This window comes from Balaenoptera acutorostrata, chromosome 17 (assembly GCF_949987535.1).
Source record: "Balaenoptera acutorostrata chromosome 17, mBalAcu1.1, whole genome shotgun sequence".
Lineage (NCBI taxonomy): Eukaryota > Metazoa > Chordata > Mammalia > Artiodactyla > Balaenopteridae > Balaenoptera > Balaenoptera acutorostrata.
This window is the reverse complement of record NC_080080.1, coordinates 59,416,599-59,430,358: the sequence shown is the minus strand read 5'-3', so window position 1 is coordinate 59,430,358 and position 13,760 is coordinate 59,416,599. Positions and strand designations below refer to the sequence as shown.

At 39.3% G+C, this 13,760-nt stretch overlaps 1 protein-coding gene across 1 annotated transcript in view; it reads left to right on the top strand.

Annotated features, from left to right (window-relative positions):
• Nucleotides 1-13,228, top strand: part of STMN2 (stathmin 2) — a 50,727-nt gene extending 37,499 nt beyond the window's left edge. The window contains exons 4-5 of the mRNA XM_007185089.3: nt 3,649-3,840; nt 11,864-13,228. Of these exons, the coding sequence (XP_007185151.1) occupies nt 3,649-3,840; nt 11,864-11,923 (252 nt within the window). The 3' untranslated portion in view covers nt 11,924-13,228. The remainder of the gene's footprint in view (nt 1-3,648; nt 3,841-11,863) is intronic.
• The last annotated feature ends 532 nt before the right edge of the window (nt 13,229-13,760 follow it).

Genomic DNA, 13,760 nt, shown 5'->3' with positions numbered 1-13,760 from the left:
TGGGAGATTAAAGCTGTATTCATAGAATCAATTTCTCCCCAGGAACAAAGTTAGAGAGGTTATAGGTGGTGATATCTGGATGCCAGGCTATGTAAGAAGGAAGAAGAATTATGACTTTCTGCAGCAGTGGAGTTCCAGAGACCCTAGGAATTGAGATCAAAGCCCTCAGGGCTGTGAGCTCCATGGAAGAATTTAAGAGTTGAGTATGTATGAGGAAGAATCAAAACTGGGAGGCAGACATATTTTCTTGGTGAGGAATTCTTTCCATAATCAACTTCTCATCCTGTATTTTTTTTCCATGGACTTGAGCTTTAAATATTTGAAACATGTATAATTATTAGATCCTACTAATGCATGAGTTGAGGCAGTGGTGGTTATAACAATCCCTACTAGTGTGTAAGGAAAAGCTCCATGGAAGCGAGTGGCCCTGAAGGGTGGCCTGGCCCAGTTAGGCAGGTCTTCATCATTGAGCAGCGGCCTCACGTGAGAACGTTCTGTACTGCCTTCTGTTTCTGTTTCATCCCATTAATTGTGCTAAAGGAATGCACTTGACACCTAGGCTGGGTAATCTCATTTAGCCCCAATGGCTGCAAAAGTACTAACGCCATTAATTGAGGCATTTCAAACTGAGCCAAACGCCACACTCCACAAATGCAACAGGCCTCCCTCCTTTACTGATTATGGACCCCTGAGGGAGTCTGTGTTCACACAGTCCAAATGTGTCCCACCAAGGCAAGAGATCTGAAAAGGAATGTATTGCTCTATTACCCTTTCAATGCCAAGGCCTTCCCTTCTCAATCCTATTCCCCTGCTGTCTCCTGACTGGTTTTGGCTCTTTCACAAAAGAAAATTAAGAGCACAAATATAAACATCAAGTTACAACACAATTTCACAAAGTGCCAAAGTTAATTTGAGCATCTGAAAATTAAAAATGACGCAGTTGCTTCTTGATAGCTATCCATGGTAACTCTGCGAGAAACGGCCACAGAAAAATCCAGGTAGATCCTATCCAGGGCAGCGCTGGAAGCACTGATCTATGGGAGAAGGAGGAGGGGAAAGGGACTTACTAACATGCCAAGCAGAAAGTTCACATATCTACTGGCTTCAACAGCCTTGGCTGATGGACCATGTCATACAGAGGAATACAATCTAAAAGCACTGCTATAGAGGATTTTGAAAAATTTTGTTTTGCTTTATTTTGATTGATTTGGTGTTCTTTGGTTTCCTGAAGCTGCCCCATCGTTTTCTGCCCATTACAAGAGATACCTAAGGCCCCAATCTTATCCATAATTCTTGGACATATTGCACCCTTGTTTTGTGATAACCCAGACTTCTCTCCCTCAAAAAGTTTTCTGGACTTAGGTTACGTAAATTGAATTGAACTTTCTGAAATGAAAGATCAAAGTCATTTCCTCTTACTTCTTTGTGGTGCTTCCTTAACTGTGAAAATTCTTAGCAGTACAGCCCTATTCAGTGTACCTGTGCTGGTGGAGAGGAGGGAGTTAAGGAAGGGCTGATGTCACCAACCACGTGGACACCTGAATCCACTCACCGTCAATAACTAAAGGAATGTGAACAGATATCCTGCACACGTGAGATAACCAAGATTCTACATCTGAGTTTAGGTGTAGCAGGAGGTTCATTTGCCATCCTCTCCTGTCACAAGTGTTTTGAGTTTTCCGTTCAATAATAATGGCTGCCGTTTGCTCAGCACTAACTTACTCGATATTAGACACCGTGCTGAATACCTAGTAAACATTATTTCATTTGATGCTGGCAGATAGTCCTATGAGACAGCTACTATCTTTATGCATATGCCAAAAAAATAATTTCATGAAGACTTCTCTCAGAGAGAAACTTTAAATACACACACACACACACACCTTTAGTCAGTCTCTCTTTCCCTGTGTCACAATTCAGTAGTCCTGGTAGCAGTAGATAAGCAAAATCAATGTAGGATGTTTTACCAATAGTCCCACCTAGAGGCAGGACGATGAATAAGCTAGAAAATATTTTTCATGTTTCTTCCAGAAAGGCTCCATTTGATCTTGAACTTACTTTGTGTTAACGTTTTATCATTTTTCATAGTAGATTTTTTGCAAGCTATAACAAAGCAAGAATGAAATGGGTCCACTAAAGCTGTCAGTGAAACGATTATGGGGTTAAAACAAGAAGTGGGGCTGGTTCCCAGAACTGTCTGTTTAATCTCCAATGAGTCACTAGACATATTCCTGATAAACTTCAGAATAACCACATCAACAAAGACTCTTAAGGCTGTCTGATTTTACCATTCCTGTAGAATTTTATCTAAAGATAAGTTTCTTTCCCTGTCAGACTTCGTATTGTTTATACATCACAATCTCTCCAGTAAGGGCCCACAACCACTCCCATCAACTGAAATATCTTCCTATTAATGTTTTTAATGGTAATCAATATTTAGCCCATGAAATGTTCGTTTGATCTACCATTGTTTAGATATTCACATTTACAATTCCTCCTGTGAAGCCTCACCTCAGAGGACCAGCTGATCCCAAGGAATTACCCAGGAACTATGGATGTGTAATAATTTAGTCTTAAACCTGGATAGTTCAGTATTGGGTAAGACTTCTCTTAGCTGCATAATTGTGGAGGAGAAGATGAATCTGGAAAGATGTTAATATATCCAGGGTCATTGACACAGTTAGGACTTAAACACAGACCTGACACCAAAGCCCATGCCAGTGTATTTTTCAAAAAGTAGGCTGTGAACTGCCTGCATGACAATCACTAGGGATGCTTATCAAAAATATAGCTTCCTGGGTCTTACTAAAGAACTGCAGAGTCAGAATCTCACGGGTGGATACCAGGCCTTGGCATAATTATCAAGCACCCCTCTGACTGTTAACATACAGAACCGTATAGCCTCCTGATGCTGCAGGAGAATTACAGTGCACAAAAATGTGCGGGACGTGCCGGAGTGGGGTACACAGGTTTCTGATGTTTCTGCTGTAATCACTGAGCAATCACAGGGTTTCACAGGTGACCCAGGTGGCCTTGGCATATTCAAGACGGGGCCAGAAAAGGACTTTCTGTTGTCTGTGGCCATATGGAGATGAAGTTTGCGCTGTTCCCAAGTCTCCAAAGAGAATTTGGTGCACAAAAAAAAAAGAGCAGAGGTGGGCATGGAATAAAATGAGAAAGTGAATTTAACAATTTGGGGAAAGTTGAAAGGCTCATTGCAGGGCCCAGCCTACAACTGATCAAAAACAATGAGGCAGGAAAAAGATGGGAACGTGCCCCAATCCTCACCTATTTTCCTCAGGCTTCCATGGATGTTGCCATCAGGTGATTAATTACAGCATTCCCTGTTGCATAAATGCTTAGCAGCAACTTATGAAAACAAAAACTCTTCCAGGAGGGTAAAATGCTTCTTCTTCTAAAACAATCTGTCCAAAAAACTCACAGCTGAAAATTCAGCTCACTACATTTCCCCACTCACCACATGCTATAGAAAATTCTAAGGCATGCAGATGAGCAGGGAATTGACAACAGTGCTCAAGGCTAGAAGTACTATTCATTTGAAAAGCATGCTGTCTTGAATCAGTGGGCCATTATTCCACCAGGTTTGTGTCTGGATGATTCTAAGATGGATATGTTTTTCTTTCCCAGTCTCAGGAGGCTCAGGTGCTGAAACAATTGGCAGAGAAGCGGGAACACGAGCGAGAGGTCCTCCAGAAGGCTTTGGAGGAGAACAACAACTTCAGCAAAATGGCAGAGGAGAAGCTGATCCTGAAGATGGAACAAATTAAGGAAAACCGTGAGGCTAATCTAGCTGCTATTATTGAACGTCTGCAGGAAAAGGTAATCATAACAGAGTCCTGAGCAGATGCATGCATTCATATGCAACACGGCCAGATGAACTCTCAAATGCCCAGGCGCCAGAGACTTAATCAATCTCTGCTGCAGGTGCAGAAGGCACCTAACCCCATGGGCAGGGTTTCCCGGGGTAGCATGGCCTTAGTGGGTGCTGCAGCATGGTTGAGGAATGGGAGTAGGACTTAAAGCTGGAATTCTGTCAGATTTTCCCGTGGTGAATAGATTGAGGCAGGCTGATTCCTGCTTTTCAAATGTATAACAGACTTTGGTACAAATCTTAGGAACCCATCTACTGGAAAAATATTAAACTGGAAATATCAACTATTTCATACAATCAGTAATAAATGACAATAATATATAGTAAAATAATAAATTTAATATTTAGTCTAATAGTTAATTAATATATAATATTAAATATGTAAAGGTTTTGTCAAAATATATTTGGACTTATTTCCATACATTTGGAAAAACATATTTGTCAGAAAAGGACAGAATATTTATGAACAGCGGAAAACCCATTCTCTCCATGTAGGAAAATCTATGCTAAAAGCTAGTAGGGGAAGTTCATTTACTCAATTTCTGGCATCCTGGTGCCTTTCTTCTCACCAACCTGAACATATAACTATTCCCATCAGTCAGGATAAACAGTCCCGGAAATCCTCTAGAAATTGTTCTCAGAACCGCTGTATCTTTTACTCAGGATAATTGTGAATCAACCTTCATCTCTCATCCTAGGCCCTAAAAAAATAAAAGCAAATAGCATTGCTAGGAATGGGACATGCTGATCTTATTCCAGGATTGGCAATTAGACCTTTAATATCCAGTGCAAGATTTATATCAATCCAAGTGGTGGGATGAATTGGGAGATTGGGATTGAAATATGTACACTAATATGTATAAAATAGGTAACAAATAAGAACCTGCTTATAAAAAAATAAATAAGATAAAATTTAAAAAAAATAAAATTAAATTAAAAAAAGACATATCAATCCAAGGCTATCCAGGAGCATTACTGTTTTTTAAAATTACACATACTCAAACACACAGCAGATCCTTCTTGATTTCAGTTGTAAAATAGTTCATAAAATTTGCATATTTAACTATTATTTCCAGAAGTGCTGGATTTTAATGGGCAGTTTATGTTTCTATGTGTATTTTTCTTCACCCACCCCTCTGGCCAGCTCCTTTTTTCTCTCTTCTCACTCTCACCCAGAATTGGTCTCCTCCCTCCATCCATACATACTTGCATACACACTTGCATGTCTACATACATGCATATATACATACATACATGCATACATACAGTTTGTCCTGGAAATAATCAACCTGTGGAATGCTTAATATTCCTGGCATCAAGCTGCAGAATCTCCAGGGGTGGGACCCAGGCATCCATATTTTTTTTTTAACTCTCCAGATGATTCCAGTATGCAATCAGGTTTGAGAACTAGCGGTTTGTAGCCTGTTCTGATGTAAATCTCAGCTGACAGCATTTTATCCTGTGCTGAATGATGCAGCCCACATCATTTTTAGGGCCACATTTTCCCTGGAATTCCATAGCTAAAGAGACAGTTTTCAAATCTAATAGAATCTTTGACCAGTGACAGCCAAGATCTGTTATCTTCTCAGTAAAGTGGAGACATTCCTTAGAGCATACTAACTTTACTTCCATTTGTTGTATTTTAAGTACATTGTAGATTTTTTGTTGACATATGGTATATGTGTTTGTATGTACTAAAACTACTTTGCTTCTTCCTAAAATAAGACAAAGTTAGTTTTTTATTGTGACTTTTTCTGAATGAAATTACTGCAATGAAGTTAGAAATTAAAAAGAGGATCAATAATAATAATTATGCTGAAAGAGCATGAAACTGCCAATATAACATAAGCTTTTCTGGAATCTCCCACATCAAAAGATGATTATTACTGAAATGACATCTATTAGTGAGATAGTCATGAGGCGACCACACTAAGTGCCCACCATTTTGACAGCCCTCACTGGCCCTACCGATTAGCCAAGAGATGTGATACAATTCCACGTGAGCTTTTGCAGCAATCTGCCTACCACCCAGCCCTCAGTGCCCCTCCTCTTCAATTAATCAAATTGAGCATTTGAGCAGAGCATGTCCCTCCATAGTGGCTACGATGGTATCCTCAGTGTCATTCACTGATGAATTCCCACAGACCTCTCAGAGTCCCAGCCATGTTAGCACAAAGCCTTTAGATAAGACTGAAAGCCTAAAGCAAAATCAATGCTGGTTGCACTTTAGAACCTACTGAAGAGCTCTTTAAAATGAGAGCTTCTGATGTAGCTGTCTGGGGCGGAACCCAGAGATCAGCATTATTTTTAAAGCTTACCCATAGGCACTCATATTTAGCCAGGGTTGAGAAGCACTGAGCTGAAGACTTCTTAAATATGTTTTCTTATGTTGTCATAAATGATATTTAAATCTTTTTTATTTTTTGTTCCGTAAACGTGTTCGTTCTTCCTTCAACAATGTTACACTCTTTTTTTTTTTAACATATATTACTATTCATTTATTGAATAAATGAGCACCTATAAAAATATAAAAACACTAACATGTGAGTAATATGTGGGCAGGTACTGTGTCTATATTATTCACCACTGAACACACAGTGCCTAGAATGTGGAAGAACTCAACAAATATTTTTGTATACATACATACATACATACATAATTCAGTTCATGATCCCTCTTCTCTCTCTATTCTATTCCCAGGATTCCTTATGCCTCTCACAATTTCTACTATCTCCTATATGAGAACATACCCTATGATTATTAGTTTATTAATCATTTGGTTAATAATTATTAATGATAGATGTAGTTGTGATGATGATGATACATTTACTGAACACATGACACATATTAGCTTTGTGCTCAGTACAATTTTGAATGTTACACTGTTTTTAAATTTCCGTTTCTGTTTCCTTAGCACTTCATCTCAACACTCCAACTTATCATATAGAAAAGAATCAAATGAAGAGGGTGTGAGAAAAAAGATGCCTGTGCCACAAAGACCTGCATTAGGCTGATCTGTTTCAGTCACTCAAATTGAGTGACATAAATAGTCATGCTCAGGGCTCAAAATTGTAGTCTATAGATTATGACTGACACTGTGGTAAAATTAAAAGTGTTCTTATTCTTGGAGTTTCTATTTCTAAAAAATAGAAAGAGACAGACAGAGAGAGAGGAAACACCTATTCTCACCATACAGAAAGGATAAGAGACACGTTCTCCTTCTCCCACATGTCCTACTTCCCCTAACCCACTAGACAGTATTTTACAGAAAATTCACCACCTGACCCATTTGGAGCCCTGGGTAGTAGCAGCTCTCTTATCAAACCCAACCAGGAACTGTAGTGAGTAGCTAATTTTGAAAAATCAGCTAAGGCAGGTATAATCATTTTGACAATAGATACATTCATTAAACATATACCTTTAACATCAAACATTTAAATGTACTTCCAATGACAACCTTTGAATGTGGACCAGGACCTGTCTGAGAAATGGATCAGTAAATTGGAGTTCCATGTCCTTCTTTTTCCTTGTGTTAGCCACACCTATATCACATTAGCTATGATTTACAGTTTCCTTTTTTTTAATTGCGTGAAGGCTAAAGACATATGCAAAATAATCTGGATATAGAAAGGATAAAAAATGTTTTTTCTTCAGGGAGTAACATTCTGTGATTCTTTTTCTAAGAGATGATTTTGATGATATATAACTCTTTAGATAGAGATTTCAACCATTATCAATTTCTGTCTGTTGTAACCTTTCATTCTTCTTCTCATCTGACTTTTTTTTTCTTTATCATTCTGATTCACGAATGCAATTTGTATAACTGTTTCCTATGGAATATGTCTGATAAATGAATAATGAAAGGAAAAAGAGGATTAAACTAGCTTTCACTGATTTCTCACTGTAGGCCAGGCATTTGACACATACTATGGAATTTAATCCAAACTACAGCCCTAGAAGGAAATACTGTGATCATCCCCATTTCACATCTAAGGAACCTGGTCCTTAGAGAGGTTAAGCCATTTGGCCAAGATCACAAAACTAAGCAGATCGCAGAGTCTCGGTTTGAACCCATGTCTCTTTGACTCCAAACTTTTATACTAAGCTAAAGCTGTAACTTTGGCCATCCTCAAACACTACACAGTAAGCAGACTTGGCAGCGGCATTGGATGTTGATAGTGCCCCCATGACCAACGTCATCTTCATGTATGAAAATGTGCTTTCCTGCACTCCCGACTCACTCCTGACCCCTCTTTTGTATTGCAAGCTCATAGTTGTTAGTAAAAAGAAGGATTCTGATGATGTTGAATCTCATCTTGCATTTAAATACTCATATAATAGGATTTCATGGATTGGAATTGATACCCTAGGTCATCTAGTTCAAGTCGCTTGTTTAGATTTGATACCTAGTGAGGTGAAGGGGATATTAAAAGGTAAAGTAAAAGAAAGACCTCATATTTCTTCGCTTCCAGTACAGAAATCTCTCTAATCACATTTTCTCTGAGAATCAGAATTTTTTCCTAAAACCATCTCTTACACATTTTTGCATATCAAAAAATAGTTGCATACAGGTGCTTAAGCACTATTATATTGATGGGAGCAAGAGGGTAAATTGTAGAGAACATTGTAAATTTAGATCTGCTTCACTCTGTCTAACCCAGCGTGTCTGACAGTGCCTGGCAAATATTAGAAGCTCAATAATGAAATGAATATTATCAAAGAATGGACTTGACCTCTTGATGCGCTTTCTCAGAGTATCACAACTTCCTCAGTAACCTCTTACTCAAGGTCTGACAATTGCCAACATTTTGATGATTAAAAAAAAAACAGATTATGTTGAAAATTACATGCCCCCTGCATATCTGCCTTTGATTCTCCCACATTTTTATACAAAATCGCATTACAATTTTGAGGATATATTTGATGATTTGAATGCAAGGTTTTCAAATAATAGATTTACTAAAATACCTGAAAATAAACAATATTTTTCCCAGAAGCTCAGCATTTATTTAAATTTCCTTTTTTTTTCATGTTATCTCAAGCTCACAGATTATATTTTCTTTCCTATGGCAAAATCCATTTCTTTGCAACTAATTTTGAGCTGAATAAGAAGTGTGCTCCAAAGTAGCCTAATAATACTGATTATAATCTTTCCTTTTGAGTTTATATGACTCTTTAGACTTGAGGCTGGTTTTTTTCCTAACATAGTGATGGTCTGGGCTTTCTCTCAATTTTTGTCAGAGCTCAGGTCTTACTAATTAGTTTCTTTCTGCATGAGAAAAAGATTTTATGGCATCTTTTTCCTCACCATAGCAGAACAAAAAGAAAGAAGAGTCAGCTGCATTCATGCTAGTTCCCCTGTGACATTTCCAAACAGGACATGATTTCTCTATACATGCTTTTTCCCTCTTCTCTTCATGGCTTTTGAATACAAACAAAATGCTCATTTAAACCAATTAAATAAAATAGCTTTTAAACTCTTTCTCTAGAATCAACTTCCTGTTTACTAACTCTGTACCTCTGAAGGAAATGTAGGGCTGTACATGCCTTTCTCTCCCAGAACCTACATTTGAAAAGACACATTTTTCCACACAACTATAAAATTTTCTCCTCACGTTCATATTGAGGCTACATAGCAGTGGTTGAATGGGGGCTGTATAGCCAGGCCCCCTGGGTTGGAGTCTCAGCTCTGCTGCTTGTTAGTTTTGTGATCTTGGGCAAGTGACTTAGCCTTTCTGTGCCTCAGTTTCTTCATCTGTAAAATGGGCACCAGAATAGAGCCTCCATCACAGGATTGTTTCAAGGATCAAGGGAATTAATACAGGTAAAATCTGTACCTATACAGAACTGGTACATATGAAGTGCCTAATAAATGCTTAGTATTATAAGGAACCTATAAGCAGAGACTCCTTGAGATTAATAGAGCTTAATGATAAGATTTACTTTATAGCTGGTCAAGATCATTGCCTCTGAACTAAAGGAATCTATAGAGCAGCAGTCCCCAACATTTTGGCACCCGGGACTGGTTTCGTGGAAGACAATTTTTCCACGGATCCGGGGCGGGGGGTGGAGAATGGTTTTGGGATGATTCGAGTGCATTACATTTATTGTGTACTTTATTTCTATTATTATTACATTGTAATATATAATGAAATAATTATACAACTCACCATAATGCAGAATCAGTGGGAGCCCTGAACTTGTTTTCCTGCAACTAGATGGTTCCATCTGGGGGTGATGGGAGACAGTGACACCCGAAGTGTGTTGCTTGTGTCCAGTCTATTCTGTAAGATGCAGCTTAATTGTCACTTGCCACTCACTCATAGGGTTTTGATATGAGTCTGCAAGCAGTTGATTTATTATGGTCTCTGTGCAGTCAAACCTCTCTGCTAACAATAATCTGTATTTGCAGCCACTCCCCAGCTCTAGCATCACTGCCTCAGCTCCACCTCAGATCATCAGGCATTAGATTCTCATAAGGAGCACGCAACCTAGATCCCTTGCATGTGCAGTTCACAGTAGGGTTCGCGCTCCTATGGGAATCTAATGCCCCCGCTGATATGACAGAAGGCAGAGCTCAGGTGGTAACTCAAGCCATGGGGAGCAGCTGTAAATACAGACGAAGCTTCGCTCGCTCGCCTGTCGCTCACTTCCTGCTGTGCAGCCCGGTTCCTAACATGCCACGGACCAGTACCTGTCTGTGGTCTGGGGGTTGGGGACCCCTGCTATAGAGCCACAAGAAATTTCTGGAGCTGCAGGGGGAAAAAAAATAGCAATATAAATAATATTCTAAATAGAAAAATAAATAATACTAATAACAATTAATATTTTAAAAATTCAATTTCAATTTAACACCCACTTATTTATCACCTATGATAGGCAAGACCATATGCTTATAACCATCCAAGGCAGAACTGTGTACTAAAAATAGAATTCCACCTTTCCTATCAGTTCCCTTCTCAGAGAGTTTAGTTCCCAAATCAAGTTTAGTGCCCCAGATCCTCAGGTAAATAAACATCTATTGATCATGCACTACGTACAAGAGAACCTGCTGGGCCCTGCAAGTGGAACAACAGTGAGAAAATGCAGCCCTGGCCCTCAGTGAGCTTCTAAATAAGCATCTGCCTAAGAGAGCTGATGAGATAAGAACAGAAATGACCAAAGCACAAGTTAGAATAAAACGGCTGCCACATAAAAAGGGAAGATTAATGCAGGTTTTCGAATGGAAAGTGAGATAGTTTTCAGTCTCATGAAAGTCTTCACGGAGAAAGAGGCAACCGCTATAGGGATTAAAGAGTCTGTTTACTTACTATCCTGGTGGATGGAGCTGGAAGACTAGGAAACTCAAGCATTGAAAAGTGCATGAAAAGACAATTCCGTTAAACCGAGAAATCAAGCAGGCGTAGGAGAAGGGTGGAGGGTAAGACTGGAGAGGTCATTTGGACTCAAGTTTTGAAAGACCTTGACTAAGGGGTTAAGAATTTAGGAAGTATACAAAAAGTCTTGTCCCTGCATCTCATCCTCCCGAAGTGTCCACTGGCAATTATAAATCCCTTAAAATGTTAGGGAAAAGGAAAAACACCGTTCAGAATGATAGAGAAGACAGTATGATATTTTATTGCTATTCTCTGGATTTATACAGTAGTCCTAAGAGTCAAAATTCTCTTAATCAGAAAATTTTAAAATTTTTTAAAATTCTCTTAATCATATGATCTTTTGTTCATCATTTTAATCAAATACAGTGACAAAATTTTTTTAGACACTATTAGTCTTCTATGATCTCCTGTAATGTGACCCTTATTGGGTTCCACGTTTTCCTTTCTTTGAAATGAGAACATTTCCTAAAGGTAGACGCTAAAGGGGGTTGCTTCCAGTCAAGCGCATAGAAGCCAAATTAGTGGGCGGGCCCTCCTAGTTCTCTGTGGACCAAGCGAGGCTCCTGATGTCTCGTCTCCCTTCGGTGTTTTTCAGGAGAGGCATGCTGCGGAGGTGCGCAGGAACAAGGAACTCCAGGTCGAACTGTCTGGCTGAAGCGACGGAGGGTACGGCACGCCCCACCATTAGTAAAATCCCCCTGCCTATATTATAATGGATCATGCGATATCAGTATGGGAAATGTATGACATGGTTTAAAAAGAACTCATTATAAAAAACAAAAAACAGAATCAAAAATAAAAAAAATAAATAAATCAATGCGGTCTCTTTGCAGAATGTTTTGCTTGATGTTTAAAAAATACCTTGGATCTTATTTTGTAAATACTTACATTTTTGTTAAAAAATACAAGTATTGCATTATGCAAGTTATTTCATAATCTTACATGTCCTGTAACAGGCTTTTGATGTTGTGTCTTTCCACTCAAGTGAATTTGCTAGGTCTGTTCTTTTTGGAGCTCCCCATGTCTGACTCCATTCCCTGCCCTTTTCATTCCAACAGAAAAATGAGGTCAATAGACAGTCTTTGGTGCTAGAAACCCACCATTGCCTACTGACCTAGAGAGTTTGGTAATCTCTGAACTTGACTGAGACCATACCTAGATCACAGGTATTACAACTCCACACAAATCACCACGTTTGTCCGCTCATAATCTACTAACTGCCTAGGAACTACAAAACCAGGCTAAGAAAAACCACGACTCGTAGCATTTACTTCTGCTTCTACTGGATTATGTGCTACAAATGTGCTTTGGCTTTAGAAAGGGATGGATGAAAAAGACAGATCTGAGATCAATCTGGGTAGAAGCAAAAAGCTGAACCTTTTAAAGTGCTGAACACAGATCCTAACCCAAATGGTTCAAGCAGCCGTGAAATCGCTTTTCATGAAGTGGGCTTATTCTCTAGTTTAAGTTCTTTTGATGGAATGAATTAATGTGTCAGGTGGCTTATTTGTGGATGCCATGATTGGTGATGTTCATTTTAAGCTCTTACCTATAGTACAAGTACATGATGCTACTGAATATTTTTCCACTTGGAAACTGTGAGCTGATTGTTGCATTCAAACACACACGCAAACAAAATCAAAAACACTGCGGACTTTCACTTAAGCTGGTCTTTCTTCCCCAGTGTGAGGCAATCCTGCCTATTTAAAAAATATTTATATATATTACTCCATCTATGAGGGCTGATGCAGTCAAGGGGGCTAGGCAGGGCGTTTGTGCCAACTGAGAGAATCAACAGATACCCACCATAAGTACCTATCGCAGTTTTGAAGTCGTTTCTCCCCCAACTCCCAACTCCCGAAGGTTGCTGCCTGCATATTTACTCTTCATTAGTGCTATTTTCCTGTATGTCATTGTGAGCAAGCTGTGATTAATAAAGAATTGGAGTTCTGTGAACTAATACAGGTTTGGTCTGTTCTCTTGCCCCTCCGTGTGTCTGACCCTGGAGTTCAGATTTTAAAAGGGTGGCCGTTGGATTAGGCAATCTCAGAAGCAAAGACAGTAATTAGAGTTTGAAGGAAACCAGGGCCCTGCTGATTCACTTCCCTTCTGGAGCAGCAGGAAGCATCACTTTTCTCTCTCCCTCTGACGGGCCAACACAGCAGGAGAGGGCTGCAATCTGTTCCCCTTCAAAACATTCAAAATTGAAGGAGATACCACAGGTTCAGACTGATAATTCTGCAGGAGAGAGCACCTCTCAAAGAGCTGGGAAGCTTCCTGGCACTGCCTCATGTTCTCCCACGCGGCCACAGGACACCTTCCCCAGCCTGTTAAAATGTGATTTCCCTGCCATACTGCCGAATTTTGCACTGCCAATAAACACACTGCACACACGGACACAGCGGGGGTGTGTCAATGACCCAGATGGATACTGCAGGACCAAAGGAACCACATTCAGTTTTAGCAGAAAATCATAAATAATTGAAACCACA